Source organism: Geotrypetes seraphini, chromosome 7 (genome assembly GCF_902459505.1).
Source record: "Geotrypetes seraphini chromosome 7, aGeoSer1.1, whole genome shotgun sequence".
NCBI classification, from domain to species: domain Eukaryota; kingdom Metazoa; phylum Chordata; class Amphibia; order Gymnophiona; family Dermophiidae; genus Geotrypetes; species Geotrypetes seraphini.
Window position 1 is genome coordinate 143172141 of NC_047090.1, and position 26072 is coordinate 143198212.

At 39.4% G+C, this 26072-nt stretch overlaps 1 protein-coding gene across 5 annotated transcripts in view; it reads left to right on the top strand.

Moving 5' to 3' along the window:
* Nucleotides 1–26072, top strand: part of KIAA0586 (KIAA0586 ortholog) — a 397462-nt gene that overhangs the window by 3101 nt on the left and 368289 nt on the right. For 4 of the 5 annotated variants that reach the window (XM_033951201.1, XM_033951204.1, XM_033951202.1 and 1 more), the window contains exons 2-3: nt 726–805; nt 8602–8665. In XM_033951201.1, the coding sequence (XP_033807092.1) occupies nt 782–805; nt 8602–8665 (88 nt within the window). In that variant the 5' untranslated portion in view covers nt 726–781. The remainder of the gene's footprint in view (nt 1–725; nt 806–8601; nt 8666–26072) is intronic. The other variant, XM_033951205.1, reaches the window with a different exon arrangement.

The following is a 26072-nucleotide window of genomic DNA, read 5'->3' on the forward strand; positions in this document are numbered from 1 at the left end:
TCTCCTGCTCCTGGATTCATCTGCTGTTTAGAGTGGCCTGCAAGGCTTCAGACACAGCTATACTCCTATTTTGGCTGTGCTGACTTAGTGGAGCAAGGGGAGTAGGCTTTCTGGATGCCTATTTCAGGGTATAGCTGGTGGTGCCAGTTCCCTACCTCTCCCCTGTATCTCTCTATAGTTTTTGCCCTGCACTTACTCCATCCTCACTAGATTTTAAAAAAAAGAAGACATCAACCAGGTGTATGTGTGTGTCCTGTGTTTCGCAGTGAGTATATTATCCCTGTGTTCTGTGCTCTTCTGCTTGTTGTGGGATCCTCCACCTCTTTGTGGGAGGTGCTAACAACTGTAAGTATTTACACTTCTGCAAGCCCAGTTCATAGGAATGGATTGATCACCATACTACGGATTCCTGAGAAGATTAACAGAAAGAAGATTATTCAGATAAGAATCTAATCTTTTATTCAAGGTACTTTCTATGGAAAAGAATAATAAAATCATTACATTTCGGGTCTGAAGAAGGTATAACTTAAGAATTGCTGCTGCTGGGTCAGACCAGTGGTCCAATGCACCCAGCAGTCTGCTCATGCGGTGGCCCCCTGTGCAATAAAAATATAGCTGGTTTTCTCTTGACATAGGTATACTTTAATAGAAACATTTCTTTTTATATGGAATGCTATGTTCACCGTATATGGTGTTTATAGTAATTTATCTTTTTTTTTTTTTAGGTATTTTAAATGTCTGTAAAAGAGATTTGGAAGAATTCTCTTTCTTGGAGGACAGTATGGATATGATAACATCACAGAAGGTAAAATAACTTATTTGTTTTCATTGTTGGGCAGCTCAAACCTCATTGTCTACTCATTGTCTATTTTTTAAATTATGTGACAAAATATCGGCCTCTTTTACAAAGCCACGCTAGCGGCTGCCCTGTGCTAAAGGCCCCGAAGCCCATAGAGATTTAAAGAGCTTCGGGGCTGTTGTCGCGTGGCTTTGTAAAAGAGGCTGTATGTGTCAAACATATTAAAACGTCAATGAGCCAGCTGCATTAACAAAAGAAAAGTATAACCCCTAGATACTGCACAATATTTTAATAAATCCATTTCACAAATATCAGTTCCTTCCCTAGATTTATTCAGAATATTGCCTTTTTAAGTAATTCATTTTGAAATCCTGCAAGTAATTTCCCTGTAGTGGTCTTGAGATCTGGGAATTGGCTGAGCTATGCCTACTGTACTCTAGTGGTAGACAATGATTATCAGACACATTGCATTTTCCACTTAGATACCAGAGTGCTGTGATTGGCCTCCATAGTTAGTGTAGAGATCACAGCGAAATATCTGGCGTGCTATCAGAGGATTTAGCTTTGAATAATTCAGAGGGATCTTGAATAATTCAGAGAGATCTTGTCCTGCAGTTTTTTAAAATCTTGTTTTAATTTTAATATTTTTAGCATTGTAAACCGTCTAGATACTAGATGATAGACGGTATATCAAGTATTGAATAAACTTGAAACTTGAACATTTACTACAAAGCTTAAGATAAAATAAGGAAATATAGTAGGAGTCTTCAGGAGAGAAGTAGCTCTGTATACAGAAGTCAGTAGCTCCAGTTTGCTGAGCAACTCCTTTTCTTCCTCAAAGTTTATTGCCATTCCAACCAGGGCAACTTCAAAATGTCAAAAATAGTATGAGAAATAAAAGAATTAATGGCCATGGGTTGGCCATTTTTCTTACTATATGCACTTTTCAAACCTTCCACAAGGTTTCATTCTTGTTTCAATTCCTCTACTCACTATTTCTGAAAGGGAGGCCTAGGAATTGGGCAATACTATGCTCTGAAAGTTGTAGCCTATGGGCTAGATCCACTAACCTGCCTCTCCATACCTGATCTGTGGCCTGATCCTCGGCAGGCCAACCAATTCACCAAGGCTCAGCATGCAAATGGGGGCAATAGGAGGAATGCTCCCCACCGACCACACAGATTGCTAGGGATGGTATGCTGAACCGAAGGGTTGTCCATCGATGCTCAAGAGCATATTGCAGATGTCAATCACAGCTTTTCAACTCATCCTCCTTCTGCAGGTGAATGTGAATTCTGATTTGCTCTATTTATTTCTTTATTGTTTTGCAGTTCTTTGGTTTGTTCATGGTTTTTACACAGCTCAAGGGACTGCTGCTTTTCTTGGAGAGGAGCAAACTTTAGTCTGCAGCTGGCAGGTGTATCCTTCGGGGACCTGCGCAGCCACCCTGCTGAAGATTTGTGTAGCTCAGGATTCTGGGCCCTCAGCATTTGCTTACTTGACTTGGTCAGGAGATTGAGCGCAGGCTATTGGGCATCAATAGCATCTTTTAGGGCGCTCAGGGTGCAATTTCGCCTCCCCCATTTCTGCATCTGTCATGGTCCAGAGGGATAGAGGATCAGTCCATCTGCAGTCTGACTGGCAACCCGAAAATTTCAGCATGGCAGCTGACCAGCGGCTTGGCAGAGAATCCCTCTAGATCAGGGATCTCAAAGTCCCTCCTTGAGGGACGTAAACCAGTCAGGTTTTCAGGATTTCCCCAATGATTATGCATTGAAAGCAATGCATGCACATAGATCTCATGCATATTCATTGGGGAAATCCTGAAAACCCGACTGGATTGCGGCCCTCAAGGAGGGACTTTGAGACCCCTGCTCTAGATCCAGCTACACTTTAAAGGAGCTGAAGTAGTCTGTAGCACATGGTCTGTGAGTATGGGCCTCAGCACACGGTCTATTTATTTATATATTCATTCATTCAATTTTCTATACTGTTCTCCCAGGTGAGCTCAGAACGGTTTTACATGAATTTATTCACGTACTCAAGCATTTTTCCCTGTCTGTCCCAGCGGGCTCACAATCTATCTATGAGTGCAGGCTATGACAGCCTATAGGGAAAATCATGAGGTTTCTTGAAAGCTGTGTGTTGTTGTTTTTTCCCAATATAATGTTTATTATGTCTTCAGCAAATAAAATATTACAAACCAAAATAGCTCGTTATAACAAAACAGCCATAAGGCATGAATGTATACATAGTCAAATATCCCACCCCTTCCCGTCCCCTATACCCCAAACCACTACTCCCCCCAACAAGAAAATGCATGATGTGTATGCTCAACTAACAACACTAGCAATAACAGCTGAAGCAAATCAGGGAGTGGTTGTGGCTGCCAGTAACAATACAAACAACAAAAAAAGGCCTCAAAATATCCACAGTGAAGAGAATCCAGAAGAAACCAAAAAAGCACTATGGAGTGAAGATGTTCCTTAAATGGACTTTATTAAGAAAATCAAAGTTCCAAAGGTACAATAGAATCATCCACATTAGTATCATCCACATTAAAATAAAGTAATCCACATGAAAACCATAAAGGACCTAGTCCACTAAGGGCGCAGGACCCAACACAGTCTGTGTTTCGACAAAAAGTCTTCTTCAGAGGGTCCCTGAGGGTCCTATGGTGGTGAATTTGTGGAAAAACTGTGTCTTAAGCTGTGCTGTGATCTTCCTTGCTCTGGGTCTAGGTTTCTTGCTTCACTCCATTCTCCTCCCAGTGGTTCTGTGGCTAAGTTATGCAGGTGTGAGTAAAAAGAAAAGTCGTGATCGTCCAAGTGGAGCATCCTCCACGTGTCTAGCAACCCCAGTTCGTGAAATAGGAATGAAATAACTCTATCATAATGACCTTTAGCTACTGATTTAGCAGGCTTACAATCCAATAGAGGGTCTGCAACAACATTAAAGTCACCCCCAAAAATCAACATGTGGAAGGAATAAGGCACCAAAATCCCCACCAAGGAGGAGAAGAATTCATGAGAGTAAATATTTGGGGCATACATGGTACACAATATTCTGATCCCATAATTCCCCTATCAAAAAGAAATATCTACCTTCCGGATCTTTTATTTATTTATGAATACAAAAGGGAATGTTTTTATGGATCAAAATAGCTACCCCTCTCTTTCTGGAGGAATAAGCTGAAAAATTCACCTGACCCACCCAATCTTGTCTAAGTTTGAGATGTTTAGTGGCAGACAAGTGAGTTTCTTGGAGAAACACTATGTCACTCCACTACTTTTTCAGATAGGTGAGGATTTTGGTCCTTTTCACAGGGGAGTGGAAACCATCAACATTTAATGATTTGACATTCAAATTAGCCATAACAATATGTATAATATGGAGAATGCAAAATAATATTCAATACCCGGTAAACCAAGAAAGAGGGGATGTCCCAGCTAAATCCCTCCTCCTACAGACTTCAGAGCAAGACTGCCCTCCCTTCGTCCACCAAGTCCTCACATGAAACCCACACCGAGACATTAAAATCCCAAGCAAAACACACACACTTCAGTAACTCATACATACTCCCCCAAACAGCCAACCCTCCCCAGACTATACAGTCTACCCCTTCTCAGTATAATAACATAGATACAGCAGCTCTGGGCCACCACCAACATCCAAAAGAAACATATTAGTATGTAACAATAAAGCAAGACATTCATAGGAAAGTGCAGAACATTGAACAATATATGAAAAAAGGGGTGCCCACACTTTTTGGGCTTGCGAGCTACTTTTAAAATGACCAAGTCAAAATGATCTACCAACAATAAAATTGTAAAAAAAAACACAAAGCACACGCAGAGAAAATGCTAATTATTTATATTCAGGGTTTTTTCAAAGAGGTCAAGGCAGATGACTCTATGCAATGTCACCTCAGTAACATCTATACAAAAATAGACAAATACCCCCGCCCTTTTTACTAAACCGTAATAGTGGTTTTTAGTACGGGGAGCTGTGCTGAATGCCCCGCACTGCTCTCGATGCTCATAGACTCCACGCGTTAAGGCCCTAGCGTAGCTTTGTAAAAGGAGTCCTACATATAAGTAAGTTACTTTATGTACTGCAGGCAATTTCTTTTATTTACTGTATTTTTGTTAAAAGGAATCTAAAATTAAAAGGAACCTAAAATTTAACTTTTATCCCCAAAATTATCAAAGGTCAGAGCAAAATAATATATACTTATCCAGAGAATTGCCCTCTCCTCTCAGAAAGAGAAATATCTTTTCCTCTCAGAAAAAAAATGTCTTCTTCTCTTCTCTCCAATACAAGCTAAGTCAGGGGCTCAGAGTTCATCAGGCTCTGATTTTGTAGCCTAGAATGACAGGTTCCTTTTATATAGACAGTTTAGATCTTAAAAGAGCAAACTTTACTTAACCATTTATTTATTTAAAAAATTGATATCCCGCTACATCCATAGTTCTGAGCCGGTTGCATAAAATATACATAATAAAATACTGACAAACAATAAGTAGAAAGGAGAATCCTTATACAATTTATTTTCACCTATTCTAACCCAGTTCTTTTAACAAAAATACAGTAAATAAAAGAAATTGCCTGCAGTACATAAAGTAACTTACTTATTTGTAGGACTCCTTTTACAAAATTGCCGTGTGCGCTAGCCGCTATTGCCTCCTTTTGAGCAGGTGGTAGGTTTCCGGCTAGCGCGTGTTAATCCGGTGCGTGCGATAAAACCGCTAGTGAAGCTTTGTAAAAGGAGCCCATAGTTTTTAAACTTGAACTTTCTGCTAGAGATAGTCTCTGGTAGGCAAAACAGGGTCTGGCTTAGTATTCATTAAAGAAAAGGCAAACTTTAGAACTAGATAGTATAGTATACAATCCTTTTTCCAATTGTTTTAAATATAAAGTGTTTTTACCTGATGTAGAACCTTAACTGTAACAGTCGAAATCATTAAAGTTAGGAGCAGAGCTCAAACCTTCTGCTTAGACAAAAAGTTTGTTTCTGTCTTTGCCATAAGGAGCAGAAAGCAGTACTTCTGACCTGAATTAGGTGTTAATTAAGGTTCTGTGAGGAAGGTTGAATAACTGTAAAGGTCACTAGGGTAATCTGATTACTGTGGGCAAGATGCACTAAAGTCTCCAATTGTCTAATGATCATCACTAAACCAGTTTGACTGGTTTAGCAACTGATTGGATTTGCTGACCCTATGCACAAAACAGCTCACCGCGTGGTTTTCTGTACAGTAGTACTTTCTCCAATTCTGGCATGCAAATGAGGTAATTAATATTAAAACCAGACAGCTGATCGATGCTCTAACCTTGCATTCCAGAATCAGATTGGTATTACCAATCGGGAGCACCCGACAGATCTAGACCTGCAGGTAACTGTGCTATTGACAGGTCTGCCTGTTTTCATTTTTTTTTCTGTGGGCACAAATGTGCCCATTAAAAAAAACAATGCTGTGCTGTACGAACAACCCTAGTATCAAAAAAAATCAGCAGGAGGGATGCCCACTCCCTCCTGCTACCATATTGCTTCCGCCGCCTCAGAAAAAAGGCCCTGCCAGGGCTGGCTGAGAGCAGCCTGTTTTGAGGCTGTCTCCTGCTGACCGCTGTGCTTTGGATAAGGAAGAGAGAGAGAGGGAGCGAGCGAGAGAATTTGTGACTCAGGACCGCCATCTGCTTCTGCCACTTTGGGGCTTGAGGGAGGAAGGAAGGCTTTGTGACCTAGGACCACTGCCTTGCTAGTGCTTTGGAGCAGGAGGGAGGTGGGTTTGTACTTGCTTTAGGACTTGGGGAAGGGAGGGAGGATGCTGCCGTGCTTGTGCTTTGGGTCAGGAGTGAGGTAGGGTTCACGACTCAGGACTGCTTCTGCTTGTAGTTTTTCAGGGCTTGTGTGAGGGAGGGAGATTTGCAGCTCAGGACTGCTACTGCTAGTGCTTTGTGGGACATTTTTTTCGCACCGACAAATTTTTTGCCAGTTGTGTGAGAGTCTCAGTTAACTGAGACTCTACTGTATAAACTTGTTCTCACAGGGGTTGATTGCCCTAGAAGATCTGGGACGCTTTGGTCTTATGACATGATTCTTGAGCACGCATGCTAGTCCAAAAAGGATACTCAGCAGTAGTCACTACTACTCTCTTTTGAGCCAAAAAGCCAATGACTATTTTGGTGTATGCTAATGCATGGGAGATGTTTCAGCACTGGTGCAGCAGAAAAAAGTTAGAATGAGGCAATGCCTCAATCTCATTGGTACTGGCATTCCTCCAAGAAGGCCTTGACAAGATCGGCTTTAGCGTCCCTTAGAGTTCAAGTAACAGGGCTGTCATACTTCTTGATCTGAGAGAAGAGAGTCTTACTAGTGGCCAATCAGAAATAGGTTCTTGAAGGGTGCTCTGAGACTGTGGCCCCCAATTCGAGACCTATTTCCATCCTGGAATCTTAATATAGTTTTAGAGGAACTCAGCAGAGCTCTGTATGAGCCCTTATAGGAAACCAACCTCAAGGATCTCTTGGTCAAAGTATTTTTGGTGGCTATTACTTCTGCCAGGAGAGTTTCAGAATTTCAGGTCCTGTTGTGCAGAGAGTCATTCCTCAGGATCACAGAAGTGGGAGTGACCTTGCATATGGTTTCCTCCTGCCTCCTGAAAGTCATTTCAGCATTTCATGTCAACCAAGAGGTTAGATTGCCAGCATTTCACCTTGTAGGGTTTAAGAAGAAAGACAAGACCTTTAAAGGTTTTGGACATCAGGAGCATTCTATTGTGTTAACTTGGAGGTGACCAATGAGTTTCATCTCTCAGATCTTCTTTTTGTGTTAACCAATCAGGTGAGACGAGGCAGACCTGCTTCCAAAGCTACCATCTATAAATGGATTTGTAGAGCTATATCTTCTGCATACATAAGTGGCTGTTTGCCACAACCAATCTGGTTAAAGATGCATTTGCCAAGAGGAGTGGCCTCCTTTGATTCTTCCTGAGGAGATTGTAGGTCAGCCACCTTGTCCTCCCTTCATACTTTCACCAAATTTTATAGGGCGGATATAGTAGCATAGGAGGATGCTGCTTTTGAGTCCTCAGTACTACATGCAGGCTAACTTCTCCCACCCTAGAGTTTGGGGACTGCTTAGGTACGTCTCTATGCTTCAGCATACCATCCCTATTGCACTGGAAGAGGAGATTAGGTTCTTACCTTGATAATATCTTTTCCTGTAGGTAGGGATGGTATGCTGAACCCTCCTGCTCAGCAATTTGTTTGATTTGCCTGTTTTCTGACTCATTCTTAATGGTCAGTTCAATAGCTAGGATTTTACTGTCAGACTATTGGATTATGAAGAGTCTGTGTATATGATTGAAAGGGAAGAATGTTGAGCTCCATAAATGTTCAGGCTGTTTGTTTCTAGTTTAACTTGTATTTTCTTACATACATTGTTCCTATCAGAGGCTTGTTAATGTTTTAACTACATTACTGTTCATTCAGTGATTGCTTTAAATTCATCTGAGCAGATCAGACACCTCATTTTGGGGAGTTCCCCATATCTCTCCTTCTTCTGTCTTCTGTAGGGCTGTTGCCAGCTTTGGTATGAACTGAAGGGGGCAGCAGAGAAGGAGGAGGAGTTGAAAAGCTCATGAGCACTGATGATTCAGCATACCATCCCTATCTACTAGAAAAGATCTCAAGGTAAGAACCTAATCTCTCTCTTTTTTTTTATAAAAGTTCTTTTGTCTAATTCCACCCTTCTCCCCCAAGGTATATTTTAATACTTGTTCTGTGTTTTCCTTTTTTATAAGGTACATCTCACAAATTCTAAAGACCTTTCCTTGCATAAGCCTGAAGAGAACAGGAGACCAGAAGGTAGCAAAACTTTCTTGTTTTGTCCAAATTCAATGGAAACTTGATAAATACAAAAATTTTGCTATAGATTTAATAAAACAAGTTTAACTCTAGTGAAAAAACCCCTTGTTTTTGTTTTGTCCCTTTTTATTAGTCTTTTGAATATGTGCTTCTGTTATACTGGAAGTATACAAAAACATAATTAAGAAACTGTTTGCTTTATTTTTACAACAGTCCAGAAACATTGGCAATATCCATAGTTTGCATTTTATCATGGGCCCCTATAATTGAAAACATTATTATTTTAAACAGAGTATAGTAGAGATATATCTCATAAAAGTTTTGTTAACACTGTTCTAGAACCTTGTTCTGGTGGACCACCAGCCAGCCAGTCTTTGAGATATCTGCAATGAGTATGCATTTGAGAAATCTGCCTGCACTGCCTCTATCACATGCAAATTTATCTCATACGTATTCATTGTGCATGTCCTGAAACTCAACTGGCTGGGCAGGTTTGGGAACCACAGTTCTAGAACTCCTGGAAGAGTCCAGATTTACCATACATGACCAGGTTTTCCCAAATGTAGGAGTTTTTTCACCCCACCCTTGTATCAGCAACTGGCTTCCATGCAGTTCTGCTGGGATTCCTCTCCCAGAATCTTGCTATTGTGTACTGTGCTCTTTGTTTGTTGGTAATACTGTCCCAGCAGGTACATTTCGGGTAAAAGTGGAGCACTGTTCTATTATTTTTGAAATCTTGGCCACTACCTTATTTAAAACCTCTGACTGTAGGGCACTGTCACCACAACTTGAAATACATCTTTGGTTAGTCCCCAGGTTTGTCTCAGTAAAAATCAAACCCACCTCCCCCCAAATGCAAATAAGCAAACCTTGGATATTTTTGTATTCTGTACAGTAGCCTAATAAGGACCTATCTGTGTTTTAAAGAACATAGAAATTTATTGCATTTGTCTCCAGGTTATCTGCCAGTCATCCTCAGTCATGCTAGTGTCCATGTTATGTACTTTGTTCCAGCAATCTGCCACCCTAGTTGGTGTTGAACACCTCTGTTCAAATCTAGCAATATCCAATACAAGGCTATTGTCTTACTGTTTAATTTTGTCTATTCTCAAACAACCCAAAGGTATTCATTTTCCTTAAGGGACTAATCAGACATTTCTAAGTGAAATACTCTAAACAGTGACCAGATCAATGAATTATCCCCTGAATTTCTTGCACTATGAGCCTTAGTAACCCTTTGCTCTTTCAAGCCTTCATGTCTTCCACCAATGAATAAAGCAAGATGTATGGGTTACGACACAAAGCTGCCATGGGCGACACTCTTTCTAATGGTATTTTTATATACAGTCTTCTAGATTTTTTTTGTGTGTAATCATAAAGCTATTTCTACTGATGTGTTTTCTTGGATTCTTAGGATTCTGTAAGTAGCACATCTAAATCCAAACCATCTCCCTGTGAGTCTTCCTGCTGGACCTGTGACTTACCAAGTATTTTCAGACAGAACAGTATGGTATCCCAGTAGTATTTTTGTAAATGAGGCAGAGCTGTTCACTCACTTTCTTTAGGCATATGTTATCTTTTCAGTTTGATTTTTGGTACATTGTTATACCAAATAAACTTGGTCATATGTGCATTAAACTCACAGATCTGGCTGGAATGTGACAAGGCACATGGTGGAAGTGCATTTATTTTGAAAAATCTGGTTCTTCCCATACTTTGAAATATAGATTAGATCCAACTACTAATACTCTGTCTGTTTCAAACTGTTTTTATGACTGGGAAAAGGCTTTTATTACCAGGCAACTTAAAATTATCTTAAATACCAAAAGTTTCACATTTTAACAAAAATTTCAGCAGTTTAGAGGTTGATTTGCCAGTACATGTTGAATATATGAGAACATGAGCAGGGTACAATGATATATTCTTTGCCATTAAAATTGAGATCAGTGTCACAAAATCAATTGGTTGTTCCATCATTTCGCATTATTGGGCCAGACACTATATGGTCAAGATGTTTAATATTGTAGTACTTACTGGTACTCTTTGGAGAACTATTCCATTGACACTTCCAAATGATAAAACACTATTAAGTTTTAAGAAAAAATTAAAATCTTATCTTTTGTGGAAAAGGGAATGGAAAGTGATTAGAGGCTGACTAAAACTGCTTTTTTAAGTTTTGATTGAAATTGCCACCGAAACTGTCAAAACACTTTCGAACAAATCTTTACAGTTGAAACTTATCACCTGGTTTTGGCCGAAACTGAAAACTAATGTTTGGTTGTGTGAATGTGAACCAGTGAAGCCCATTGGGGATTGTCAAAGTTTGCAGTTGGCAGCCCTCTGCTAAACCCATAGGAGATTGTTACCCTCTAGTCCCAGGAACTGCAAGCACAGGCTGATAACTGGGAGAGCCATTTTAACAAGGACTTCTCAACAAGTCTGAGATATTTAGGTTCCCAAGTTAATGCAGATGTAGTTAAATAATAATAATAATGATAATTTTATTTTTTATATACCGCCTAACCAAAAATGGTTCTAAACGGTTTACAACAAATAAGAACCGATCGTACAGTAAAAATGCAATTTAAAAGGTGATGCATTACATAAAAGAAGCATGGAATTTTTAAAAGAGAAAACCAGTTAGGATACAAATTTTTCAAATAGTTGGGTCTTCAATAATTTTCTAAAATCAAGATAAGAAGAAGATCCTAACCGAACCAACCATTCAATTTAGCAGCTTGAAAAGAGAGAGTTCTCTCCAGAAATCTTTTGTAATGACATAATTTAACAGAAGGAAATGTAAATAAACAAACTCTGCATGTGACCTTATTTGGGTGGTTCAGAGAAAAATGGGAAACAAGGTATCCAGGTGACAAGCCAAAAATAGATTTGTAACAGATACAAGCAAACTTAAACAAAACTCTGGCCTCAATTGGCAGCCAGTGAAGTTTCAAATAATATCGTGTAATATGCTCCCATTTTTCAATCCAAAGATCAATCGAACTGCGATGTTTTGAACCACTCTCAATTTTCTTAAAAGCACCCAAATAGATAACATTACAATAATCAAGAATACTTAAAATGGAGGACTGCACTAACAAACGGAATGAAGCTACATCAAAATATTTCTTAATAGTGCAAAGTTTCCAGAGCACAGCAAAACATTTCTTCAATAATAGATCAGTATGATGTTCTAAAGTGATGTTCTGAGACAGAATCTTTGTAAGAACATAAAAAAAAAAATTATGATTGGGTAAGTATAAAAAGCTGAACAAGATGAAATAGCATTGAAATGTTTCTTTATACCATACCATCCAATTTCCTATATCTCACAAATTTCAACAAGGATTCATTGTAGCTTACAATAAGATTCCTAAATTTTTTGGTACAATTACAATAAGATCCTTAGATTACAATTGAATGATGATCATGAGAATTACAGAGAGAAGAGATAAGTTTTTAAACATTTTCCTGAGCGGTTAGGGAAGTTGCAGCTCTACTCACTCGAGGAACGTAGAGAGAGGGGGAGATATGATCGAGACATTCAAGTACCTCACGGGTCGCATCGAGGTGGAAGAGGATATCTTCTTTTTCAAGGGTCCTGCGGCAACAAGGGGGCATCAGTGGAAAATCGGGGGCGGGAAACTGCACGGTGACACTAGGAAGTTCTTCTTCACCGAAGGGTGGTTGATTGCTGGAATAGTCTTCCACTTCAGGTTATTGAGGCCAGCAGTGTGCCAGATTTTAAGGCCAGATGGGACAGACATGTGGGATCTATCCGCAAAGATAGATAGGGAGGGTCATTGGAGTGGGCAGACTTGATGAGCCGTGGCCCTTATCTGCCGTCTATTTCTATGTTTCTATGAAGAGATCTGATGCAGATAAATGGTAGGTTATTCCAGGTTTTGGGACCCTGAAATTCGAAGGTAGTTTTGAATAGCTTTTTCCGGTGGACTTGTTGGAAGCAGGAAAGGTCAGCTTAAAACGCTGTGGTGTTCTGGAGTTATAGAACAAATCTGTAACCTTGATATCAGATGATTGATTCTGAGGATTCTCTCCATATATGGCCTTATGGACCATATCTTAAACTGAGTTCTTATTTTCATTGGCAGCCAATGTAGCTCTTTCTTTTTTTTTTTTTTTTTTAATTCTTTATTCATTTTCATATTTTACATCAAGTGCACAAAATATTGAATTACAATAAATGAATATACAATATCACTTTTATATCTACTACATAAAACTTTAAACATATTTTTATCCCCTCCTCCACCCCCCACCCTTCAAGTATTTTTCAATCACCTTATACACATTATATATCATATTATAACATGTTATGTAAAATTATTTTCATTACCCACCCCTCCATATGTGCCACAAAGAAGACCACGAAAAAAAGAAAAGAAGAGAAATCCTACTATTCATTCTCTACAATATTTTGTCAATGGCCCCCATATTTTTATAAATTTAGTATATGTCCCTCTTTGTATTGCTATTGCTCTTTCCATTTTGAATATATAACAAATTGTATTCCACCAAAATGTATAATTAAGGTTACTATGATTCTTCCAGTTATTGGTTATATGCTGAATGGCAACCCCTGTCATGACTAATAAAAAGCTTGTTATTTTCTGGTGAAATTTGACTTTTTTTTCTCATCATCATTCCAAATAACACGGTATCATATGATAGTGCTACATGATTTTCCATCAATGTATTAATTTGTGGCCAAATTGCATTCCAAAAACTTTTAATGTGGGGACAATGATACAATAAATGATCCAATGTCCCAGGTTCCAGATTACAGTGCCAACATTTATTAGACTTAGAACTATCTAATTTTTGCAAACGTGTAGAGGTCCAAAACACTCTATGTAACAAAAATAACCAAGTTTTTCTCATAGATGCTGACACTGTACATCTCATTCTCCAAGACCAAATTAGTGGCCATTGAGATGCAGTAATTTGGTGCTTAATCTCAATGCTCCGAATGTCTCTTAGACCATTTTTTGGTTTTTTATTCAAATATCCAGATATTAATTTATACCACAATGCGGCTTGATGCCCTAGGAAGTCTGCTTGGAAGCATAAGAACTCTAAACTATATTGATTATTCAATGTTTTCCATTCAGGGAACCCAACCTGAATGGCCTGCTTCAATTGCAACCATTTAAAACTTTGTTTTTTACTAAGACCAAATCTATGTTGCAATTTTGAAAATTCCAGCAGTTTACCTTCCGAAATAACATCATTCAGAGATCTAATGCCTGCAATAATCCAGTCCTTCCAAAGGATTTGAGCTCCGCCAATTTTAATCTTGGAGTTTATCCATATCGACTGATTAGTTGACTTGTTTATTGGGATAGGTGTTAATTTACTAATAAACCTCAATGTTTTCCAAGTATCCATTAATATCTTATTTTCCCTGTATCTTCTAGGCATGTTGATACTTGGAAGATGAACTAAATTTAGGGGAAACATAAGGCGCCATTCCAAATATAACCAATTCTGGGAGGATCCAATACATACCCTGACGTAAAATATAGGCTTGATGGTACCTATAAAAATTTGGAAAATTTACCCCTCCCTCCTTAATTGATTTTTGCAAAGTTACTAAAGCTATTCTATGCATTTTACCAAGCCAAAGAAATTTCGTTAAAATGTTATTTATCTTTTTATAAAAGGACCCCTGAAAATAAATAGGTATCATACTCATTTGGTAGCAAACTACAGGCAAAATCATCATTTTAATAGTTTGAACTCTCCCCCACCAAGAAAGATGTAAAGGATTCCATTGCTCACACAACTCCGTAACTCTTTTTAATACAAATTTTTCATTTTCTTTTACTGTATCTTCCATTGTATTTTTAACTTGAATGCCAAGATATTTAAATCCTTCTTCCTTCCATATGAACGGAAAAGCGTCAAATAATCCTTTTACACAATGAACATTTAAAGGTATAAGTTCAGACTTACTCCAATTAATTTTATAACCTGAAAATTTGCCAAACATATCAATTAATTCCAATAGACAAGATAAGGTAGACTCTGGATTTCTCAAATAAAGTAAAATATCATCCGCATATGCCAAAATTTTATATTCCATATCAGAATATGGAATACCCTGTATCCCCCTTGCTTGCTGTATTGCTAACAATAAGGGTTCTAATACAACATCAAATAACAAAGGAGATAAAAGACAACCTTGTCTAACTCCCCTCTGCAATTGAAAACCTTCAGATATCATATTGTTAATATTTAATCTTGCAATCGGGAAGCTATACAATGTTTTTACCATTTGTATAAATCCAGAACCTATACCAAACCATTCTAAAGCCTGATACATAAAATTCCATTCTACCCTATCAAATGCTTTTTCTGCATCCAATGAAACTGTAAAAGCCGGTTCATCCATTTTTTTTGATAAATTTAACATATGAAACAATAATCTAGAGTTATTAGAGTGCCTTTTAGCAACAAAACCAGTCTGATGCGTGTCTATAATATGTGGGAGAGCTTTGGCTAATCTCAAAGACAAAATTTTCGCCAAAAGTTTATTATCCACATTTATTAAAGATATAGGCCTGTAGTTCGAAACCAAAGTAGGATCTTTATTTGGCTTAGGCAAAACAATTACTACTGATTCAGCCATAGTACCTTTAATATCACCTTTTATAAGTTGTGTCTGATATAAATTTAGTAAATATGGGGAAAGGACATTTTGAAATGTTTTATAAAATTCTACTGTATAACCATCACCACCTGGAGCGGATCCAACTCTAAGAGATCTCAATGCTGTTTCTAATTCTTTTAATGATATAGGTTCATCTAAACTCCGTTTTATATGATCAGGAACCTTAGGTCCATTAATTAAATCTAAAAAATTTTTACCATCTTTTTGCCTCTCCAAATAAGGCTCGGAAGAATACAGGTCCTTATAAAATTTTAGAAATTGTTTTAAAATTATATCAGTTTGATTGGTTATTATACCATTATCATCTTTTATCCCATTAATGTTAGTTCTTCTTTTTTTTGCTTTAAGATAATTTGCCAATAATCTTCCCGCCTTATTAGAATTTCCATAATACATTGTCTGTTTGGAAAACAAATCTCTTCTTATCATTTTTGAAGCTACCGTATTTTCACGCAGATAACGCGCGCCCTTGTAAAACGCGCACACGGGTATAGCGCGCAGAAACCACGATTTTATGTAAAAAAACTTTTGTATACCGCGCTCACGGGTATACCGCGCATGCTGCCCGACTGTCCTTTTGCCCGCCCCGACTCTCCTCTGGCCACCCCGACTCTCCTTTCGCCCTCCCCGACTCTCCGTGCGCTGTCCCGACTATCCGTTCACCCTCCCTGACTTTCCGTGCACTGCCCCGCCTCTCCGTGCGCTGTCCCGACTCTCCGTTCACCCTCCCTGACTTTCCGTGCACTGCCCCGACTCTCCATGCGCTGTCCCGACTCTCCGTTCACCCTCCCTGACTTTCCGTGCACTGCCCCGCCTCTCCGTGCGCTGCCCCGACGTCCAATACATCCCCCCCCCGGCAGGACCACTCGCACCCCCACCCCAAAGGACCACCGACTCCCCGACAATATCGGGCCAGAAGGGAGCCCAAACCCTCCTGGCCACGGCGACCCCCTACCCCCACCCCGCACTACATTATGGGCAGGAGGGATCCCAGGCCCTCCTGCCCTCGATGCAAACCCCCCTCCCTCCAACGACCGCCCCCCCCAAGAACCTCCGACCGCCCCCCCAGCCGACCCGCGACCCCCCTGGCTGACCCCCACGACCCCCCCACCCGCCTTCCCCGTACCTTTGTGTAGTTGGGACAGACGGGAGCTAAACCCGCCTGTCCGGCAGGCAGCCAACGACGGAATGAGGCCAGATTGGCCCATCCGTCCCAAAGCTCCGCCTACTGGTGGGGCCTAAGGCGCGTGGGCCAATCAGAATAGGCCCTGGAGCCTTAGGTCCCACCTGGGGGCGCGACCTGAGGCACATGGTCGGGTTGGGCCCATGTGCCTCAGGCTGCGCCCCCAGGTGGGACCTAAGGCTCCAGGGCCTATTCTGATTGGCCCACGCGCCTTAGGCCCCACCAGTAGGCGGAGCTTTGGGACGGATGGGCCAATCCGGCCTCATTCCGTCGTTGGCTGCCTGCCGGACAGGCGGGTTTGGCTCCCGTCTGTCCGGCCAACTACCAAAGGTACGGGGAAGGGGGGTGGGGGTGTCGTGGGGGTTGGCCAGGGGGGTCGCGGGTCGGCTGGGGGGGCGGTCGGAGGTTCTTGGGGGGGGCGGTCGTTGGAGGGAGGGGGGTTTGCGTCGAGGGCAGGAGGGCCTGGGATCCCTCCTGCCCGTAATGTAGTGCGGGGTGGGGGTAGGGGGTCGCCGTGGCCAGGAGGGTTTGGGCTCCCTCCTGGCCCGATATTGTCTGGGAGTTGGGGAGTCGGCCGGGCAAGAGGGCTTGGGCTCCCTCTTGCTCCGATCGTGGATGCGGGTGCGGGTGGGAGCGCGTGCGAGCGGTCGTTCGGGGTGGGGGTGCGAGCGGTCCTGCTGGGGGGGTGAATCGGGCGTCGGGCGGGGTGGGAACTATGTAAAAAAATTTTTGTATACCGCGCTCACGCGTATAACGCGCGAGGGGTATGCGCGGTAGGTAAAAACACGTATAACGCGCGCGTTATATGCGTGAAAATACGGTAATTCATTATATTTACCTTTTGCTTTCAAAAGATACATCATGTTCCCATTTACTTACCAATTTAGTTTCTAGTACAGTACTTTAATTTATTTTTCTAACTCTATATACTGCATTTTAATCTGTTTCCTAACAAAAGCCGAATATGATATAATATGACCTCTCATAGTCGCTTTAAAGGCGTCCCATACATTTTCAATAGATGTATCTTCCACTAAATTAATTTGAAAGAAATCACTAATTTGTGTTTTAAAATTTTCCAAAAATTTTTCATCCACAAGCAATGCATTATCAAATCTCCAAAGAGGTCTTCTATTTTCTAATTGATCTAATTTTAAATCTATCCATACTCCCGCATGATCCGAAATGATAATAGGATCAATGGAAGCCTTAATCACTTGCTGCACCTTATGTGATGAAATAAAAATATAATCTATTCTTGAAAATGATTTATGAACCTGTGAGCAAAATGAAAATTCCTGATCATTAAAATGAAGAATACGCCATATATCCTTCAAATCACATGATTGAACCAAATTATCTAAACCTAAAGATTTTATACTTTTACCTGGTTTTTTTATCCATTAATGGATCCATTACAGCATTAAAATCTCCAGCCACCACTAAATTAGAAGCAGCCAGTGGTAACAACATACTCTGCATCTTTTTAAAGAATTCTGATTGATTCGAATTAGGGGCATATATATTGAACAACGTCAGGGTATTATTTCCCATACTCATATCAACATGTAACCATCTTCCATGTGGATCTGAATTAACTACCTTAAAATTGGCTATACACTTCTTATTTATAAGAACTGCTACCCCTGCTTTTTTACCTGCTGCTGGAGCAAAAAAACATTCTTTCACCCACCCACCCGCTAGTTTCTGTGATTCCTTTATATTAAGATGAGTCTCCTGCAGACAATGAACATCCGCGTTTTGCTTTTTTAAAAATGATAATACCTTTTTCCTTTTGATTACATGATTCAGGCCATTGACATTAATAGAAAATATCTTAAAAGACATAATATATTTTAAACTCCTCATCATAATCTTCCTCTTCCCTTCTTTCGTAACTAAGATCTAAAAAACTTCTCCCAATGGCACACATTCTTACCCCTAAATTACCCAATCCCTTATTAATCTTTTCCTTAATCATCCTAGTAATATCTTTAATGCCCACCTTCTTCCCACCCCTCCCCCCCAATATAATGACTGCTTAAGGACACACATTGGACCAGTAATCCCAACTTCCCCCCTCCCCCCCCAGGCAACCAATATTTATTAATAACCCCTTTATTATTTATTAAGACAAACTCATTACCCCTCCACAATGTATCTAATTATATCTCTCTTCTAATCATAAAACCTTTTTTTTAATACCATTTTAAAGTAATTAATTTCTCTATCTATTATTTAACTTTGGTCACATAACCATATTTATTTCCTAACATTCCATTAACACATTTTTATCTTTTCACCAATCTCTAATTCATTCCCCCAATATTTTATTTCATTCAATAAAATTCTATCATAATCATATATTTAATAAATTAGTATCATTTTCTTATATCTTATACTATCCATTCCATCTACTCCTATCATTCTTTTAATATCCAAAAGCAAATATCCATATCTTCATATATTTCTGTTAAAATTGTTTTCAATTTTATAAGTTTTTATCCTCTATTTGTATTTAAACATTTTTATTTCATTTTCAAAAATAAAATTTTCACTTTATAATTTTTTTTAAAAAAAATATTTCCTCTTTTCCAAAATAAATCCTATCTTTTTAAAACTAAATTATCACATCATCAATCTTTACATTCCTTCAGCTACCAATAAATTCTTATTATGTATCTTTCTTTTATATTATTCATTTTCCTTTCCTTTACTTGCATCTAAATGTCATATAACTTGTCCTGTCTCTCATTAGTCCATTCTGCAATCTGCTTCTTGTTGTCCTTTCATTCTTTATTTTCTCCTTTACTGACTTATTAAATTAGCTGAACTTTCATTTTTATTTCTTATCTCCATCCATCCACTCTTAAGACTCTTGACTGCCATTTAATATCCTTTTAGTCTATCAATCCTACTTTCTTCTTCTTCACATCAATTTCTTTTCTTATCCATTCTTCACTTTTCCCTTTTTGTTAATTTGTCAAGTCCTTTATTCCTTCTTGTTCATTCTTTACTCCATCCATCCATCCTTCAGTCTCCTAAAGTTCAGTCAAATAACTTCACTTTAATGTCTTTCCAGTCCATCCTTCATTCTTCTTTCTTCTTTACATTCTTTTATTTAATTTTTCACTTGTCCATTTTTATTTCCTGTTCTTTGTTGCATATTCCTCTTTCTCCAACAAACAAAAGTCCCATAGTTACATTACATTACATTACATTAGGGATTTCTATTCCGCCATTACCTTGCGGTTCAAGGCGGATTACAAAAGGTTAATTAAAAAAGTAGAGTTACATTGATTATCTAGAGAGGTAAGTTGTAGATCTTATAAACATTTAACGTGTTGTTGTGTTCTTTATATTAAACTTTTTGTTCAATATCCATCAATCCAGTCTTAATATTTATCCCTTCATTTCAACATCCATTATGCTAAAATGACATAGGTTCTAATTTTGAAAGAAAGGTCTTTAGTTTTTCCGGGTCAACAAAATACAAAGATTTATCCCCACAAGATACCCTCATTTTTGCTGGGTAATATAACCCATACTTATATCCTTTTTCCTTTAATTGAGGTCTCAGATCAAGGAATTTCTTCCTAATGTTTGCTGTATTTTTAGCAAAGTCTGGTAAAAACCATATTTTGGACCCTTTATAGTTTAAATTTTTATCTTTTTTGGCAGCATTTAAAATTTCTATTGTTTGCTGGTATCTTAACATCTTAAATATTAATGGTCTTGGTCTCCCTTGATTTTCCAGACTCTTTATTGGAATCCTGTGTGCCCGTTCTATTTCCAAAGGCTGTTTGAAATCCAACTGCAGTAATTTAGGAATTAAATTTTCTAAAAACTGTATGGCATTTTTCCCTTCCAAATTTTCTTGTATTCCAAAAAGTTTTATATTCTTTCTTCTTCCACGGTTTTCATAATCTTCCAGCTGATTTTTCAATTGAATTATTTCCAAACTGTCATTTTTACATCTTTTTCCTTCACATTCTAAACCCTCCATTTTAACTTCTAACTCTGTTGTTCTTTTGTTAGCTACTTCCATTTGTCTGTGTATATTCAGTATTTCTTCCTTCATTTCTGCCATATTACTCACATTCTCTGTCAGCATTTGTTTAATTTGCCTCAGTTCCCCCATAACTTCAGCTTTGCTTAACTCCTCCGACTCGGAACCTTACTCGGGGTAATTTGATCCTGCTTCTGCCTTTTCGCCGCCCCATGAGTTTCACTTTTACTCTGTTGGGTGCTCGTCATGCTCCCGCTCTCCTCTCTGATATTTTTCGCCGAAATCGGTTTAAAAGGGAAATCTTTTTTTAGTCAACCGTTGCCTAGGTAAGAGGAGTGCCACGATCACACGTCCATTTTGTGTGCGCGCTAAGCCACGCCCCTCCCAATGTAGCTCTTTCAATAGCGGGCTTGTCCTTTCAAAGTGACTTAATCAGAAAATTAGTCTAGCTACTGTGTTCTGGAGAAGTGGCCTTAGGTATCTGGCCAATCGGAATCTTAAGCACTGAATGCACAGAATGCACTGGGAAGGAAGCCTAAGACTCCGGTTGGGGTTTGGGGGGTTGGTGGGGGTTCAGGGGTATTAGCAATTGGGGCAGGTCATGGATTTGGGGGGGACCTGCTGGCAGGAGAGAGTTGGGCATCGAAGGGGGGTTCGGGGGTTCTGGCAGGAGGGAGGGGATGTCCCCTGCTGCAGCTGCTCAGCTGATCGCAGCAGGGGTATTTCTCCCCACTGTTCAGCTAAGCTGCCAGGATGCTGCCAGTTCAGCTTATTGGGGATAACTTCTGCAGCGATCAGCTTATGGCTGCTATGGCCTGACTTTAGGATCCCGCAGCGGCACAGATAGGCAACTGAAATGTAGGCCAGGGTTTTCCAGGCCTAAATTTCAGCCACCTATCTTATCGTGAATTGTGCCTAGGCAGCTACTTTAGCCTATTTTAACGCCATTTCCGGTGTTGGCCACACCTACTTTGGCATTCCATGGCCTAAAGTGGCTACCTAGCCGCAATGTCAGTTGCCTTTTATTTAGGTGTCAGTAGGTGCTTCAACACTGCCGTTTGCTGTTTCTGATGGTGTTTTTCAATTAACTTAGGCATTGGCAGGGCACCTACCGACACCTAAATTTAGGTGCTGGTTATAGAATTTCCATGTTAGAAGAGTTGCTTGACTAGTTGATCTGGTTATCATAATATGTTTTCTTTGTTTTGGTTACTTCCCTTGCTTCTCATCAGATATAGCCTGGTTTTTGAAGGGTGCTCTTTGATTATACCTGCTGGTATGACAGCCCTTCCCATCCTGGAACCTGAACATTGTCTTACAAGGTTTGACTAAGGCTCCATATGAGCCTTTACAGGGGTCATTGTTGGATCACTCTCTGTTAAGTCAGTTACTATCATGTCCGCATGAAGAGTGTCAGAGTTGCAGGCACTCTCCTGCAGAGAACTGTTCCTTAGATTCACGGAGGAAGGGGTTTCCATATGCACATTTCCATCCCTTTTTGCTGAAGGTAGTTTTGGGTTTTTACATAAAGCAGGAAGTCCATCTACCTGTATTCCAGTCCACAGGAACGGAGAAAAAGGTCAAAGTCCTATGACTACTGGATGTACAGAGAGTGATTCTATGGTATCTTGAGGTTACTAATGAATTTCAGCTCTCAGATCATCTATTCATGCTGTTCGGTCCAGCCAGATGAGGCAGGACGGTGTTTAAGGTGACTATTTCTAGGTGGATCTGTATGGCCATTTCTTCTACTTACATTGCCTACAGAAAGCAGCTGCCAATATCATTGAAGGCCTATTCAACAAGAAGCATGGCTTCTTCATCGGTAGAAGCCCGGGTGATTCTGCCTGAGGAGATTTGTGGGGCAGCTACCTGGTCCACGCTTCATACTTTCACTATGTTTTACAGAGTGGACATTGCAGCATGAAGGGATACTGCAGTATTATGGGCAGGCTGATCGGTCCCGCCCTAGATTCAAGAGACTACTTTAGTATGTCTTATCCATCCAGAGTGACACACCTATTACACTAGAAAGAAAGATTAGGTTCTTACTTCAGTCTTCTTTCTTGCAAATAGATGTGTCATTCTGGAACCCCGCCCTGTCACTTTCTTTTTTTTTTTTAACTTTATTTAGTAAATTTTTCAAAAAGAGAACAAGCATATAAAATACATCAATACAGCATAGAAGCAAATAGTACAACAAACAGCTCAAGATCACCCACAAACCAACGAAATCCCCCCCTGCACCTACTCCCCCTCCTTAAAGAAAAAAGAGAACAAAAAAACAAAACAAAACCCAAAATCAGGTAGAGTGTTATCTCCATCGTCCCAGATCTTATGGAAATCTGAGAGGATATTATATCGCAGTGCGGTCAAATTACACATCAATTGTAGATAATCCAAATGGGAATAAACTGTATGGAGAGTAGGTATCCTGCTAGTACGCCAACACTGAGCCAAAGCAAGTCTGGCAGCCGTAAAGACACATGCTGCCAATTTCTGCTCAGGTGGAGCCAAACCAGGAATTCCCACATTTAGTAAACAACATTTTAGTAACAAACAATGTTTATTAAGGATCTTAACCAAAGAGCACCCCACTTGTTGCCAATAGAATCGTACTCCTGGACAGGTCCACCAAATGTGCAAGAAATTGCCTCTCTCTCCATAAGCTCTCCAACAGCGATCAGAACCCACATGAAAAATGGAAAAGAGCCTCTCAGGGGTATAGTACCACCTATAGTATATTTTATAGCCATTCTCTATAAAATTGATAGATAACGTCAATTTAAACAACCGTACATACAGAGACTCCCCACTAGGCAGCGCCTGTTCCCCTGGCAGATCCTTCTCCCATTGTACTCTGTAGGGATCTATAGGATCTTCCTGTTTCAACAGAGCTCGATATACCCGGGAAACTCCTCCCCCCCTTCCTGCTCTCACCCGAATAGCTTGCTCAAGCCAAGTCTCTTCCAAGGAGAACTCCCAAAAAGTTCGTCGAGATAAAAAAAATCTACAAATGTGTATATAAATAGGAATCCCTATCTTCCAACCCAATTCCTCTGGTAAATCTTGAAAGGGTAAATCATATTCATATTGTCCCAAAGCTGACCCAAAGTACGGAGCTCTGCAGGAATCCATTTACGATGAATTACACTCTGTCTACCTGGCAAATCAGCAGGCAATGCCACAATTGCCATTTGGGAAAAAAACAAACATTTCAGGAACATTTGTCTGCGAAGTGCATACCAACGCCGCAGAACAGCTTGCAAAAAAGGATTAGGAGTTTTCCTGTCAGTCTTTCAATCAGTCTGCTTACTGTCTCAAACAAGAATGTCAGTTCTCAGAATGAGATTTTTCATATCAGTTTGACTTTAGGAAGAGGAAGACGTGTTGTAAGGACACAAAAAGTGCTGGGGTATGTAGAACTCCATAAATATTTTCACTGGTTGTTATTCTATTCCAGTGTCCCAAACTTTTTTTTAGCTCTGGCACACTAAACAGAGCAAATATTTTTCGTGGCACATTATAATTGAAATTTATAAAATTGCAAAACCAACAAAAAATTAGATTTGAGTTATTTATATGAAGTTTTTAAAGTTATGTATGGGTAATTGTAACAATGGTGAAACTAAAGTAGATAGAATAGAATTGCTAAATCAATGTGATGGATGTTTCAGAAGAAGGTAAACACCTGCGGAAGGATAGCGTCATCCTGGGACACAGAATGGAAGGAGAGAGAGGGGCACGTTGGGACATGTGGGGAAGGGTGTGTTGGAACTCAGGAAGGAGGAAGCATGGTCTTGGACAAAGGATGGAAGGAAGGCGGGAGGGGGCATGAACTTGGGCCATATGATTGAAGAATGGAGTGAGGGAAAGAGATACTGAGGTGGGGGAGAGAATAGAAAGGGAGAATTGGGTGTCTGAGTGAGAGGGAAAGAGAGATGGTGCACATGTGAAAATGAAGAAAGAGGAGAATTGTTGAGCACAGGGAGGGAGAGAGAATTATTGGACATAGTAGTGGGAGAAGAGTGAGGTAGAGATGCATGGGGAAGAGAGAGATGAGAGTCAGAAATGTTTGATGTGATGGTGAAGAGGGAACAGTTGGATGGATGGAGAGGGATGCAAGGAGGGGCCTCAAGGAGGTGGGAAGGATCTGAGTTGCATACAAATTCAACTAAAGAATAGTTTAAAAAATGGAACCCATTCTTAACCTGGAGACTGCCTGTATTGTCCATTTAACAACATTCTTATGGGTATCCCATCCACAGAAATTACTATATTTTATAAAACTAAAGTACATTCTAATAGTTCCAGGATATGAAACAAATGTATAGTTTGTTCTGCTGAATATCTTAGCCATGGACATCAACAAACTATACAGCAAACTATACCAGACTTCTTCTTATTCTTTTTATTATTATTATTATTTATTTATTTGCATTTAAAACAAAAAATTATCAAGAAACAACTTCTTGTACAGACTATTGAAAAAGACATTGCAAGTATAATACACTAATGAAGAAATACTTGTCTTAATCAATACTTTAGTCCCAAAATGTTGATCCAAGAATTTTGATGAGTGAAAGAAAAGTGGTAATGGACTCGCATCCAATTTAACAAAGGAAAAACAATTTTCTGACTGTGATTACAGGAGTATTTCTAATTAACTTGGTGTTACTACATCCCCTTCAAGGCGTTTCATAGTGAGAAACCCTGTTAACTATGATGGTTCAAAAAATATATATGTATTAGATCTATATTTAATAATATATTTACAGAGATATCGCAAAAAGAAAACACACCCCATTGCTGTTACCCTTGGTTTGAGAAGCAAGAACTGTCGCCTACGTTTTGGGGTTTCCTTTGTCATATCTATCTATCTATCTGTATCTTTTGTCCAAGAAATTCTTTGTCTGTTTTTAAAAAACAGTTTCATTAACCAATTTTTATCAGGTGATAACACCACCGTAAGTATAAGGGTAGAAGGTTCTGCTAAATCTTTTGAGAGATGTTTCCAGGATTGTTGTGCCAACGGAGAAGAATCTTGTACTTTCGTCGAAAGATAAAATATTTGTGCAAAAGGAGGGAGCATATCTTCAGAGACATTTAATATTTCAATGACACATTTTTGTAGACCTTTTCTTATTCTTTACCAAGAGTATCAGATTAAAAATTCTTCTGATGCTATTAATCCCTGACTTTCTTTTAAAAATATTGGGTGTTTTTGTACACTAGGAAGGGGTTTGGTTTCACCAGCCTGAATTGCAGTCTTTGACAAAATTTTATATCTGCATTGAATAATAAAATGGAACTATAAGACTCAGTTTATTTGCTTATTTGTTAAATGAGCATTATTGTAGACACTATGCAAGGGTAATCATTCAGTGTAAAAATTGGAAAACTAGCTAGCCATTGATGGGTACATAAACATATACTGATTTTATGATATCAGTCAGTACCTGCAAAGGGCCTCGCTGTAGGGGCAGTCTTGGCTATTTATATTGATATAACAAAGAAAAGC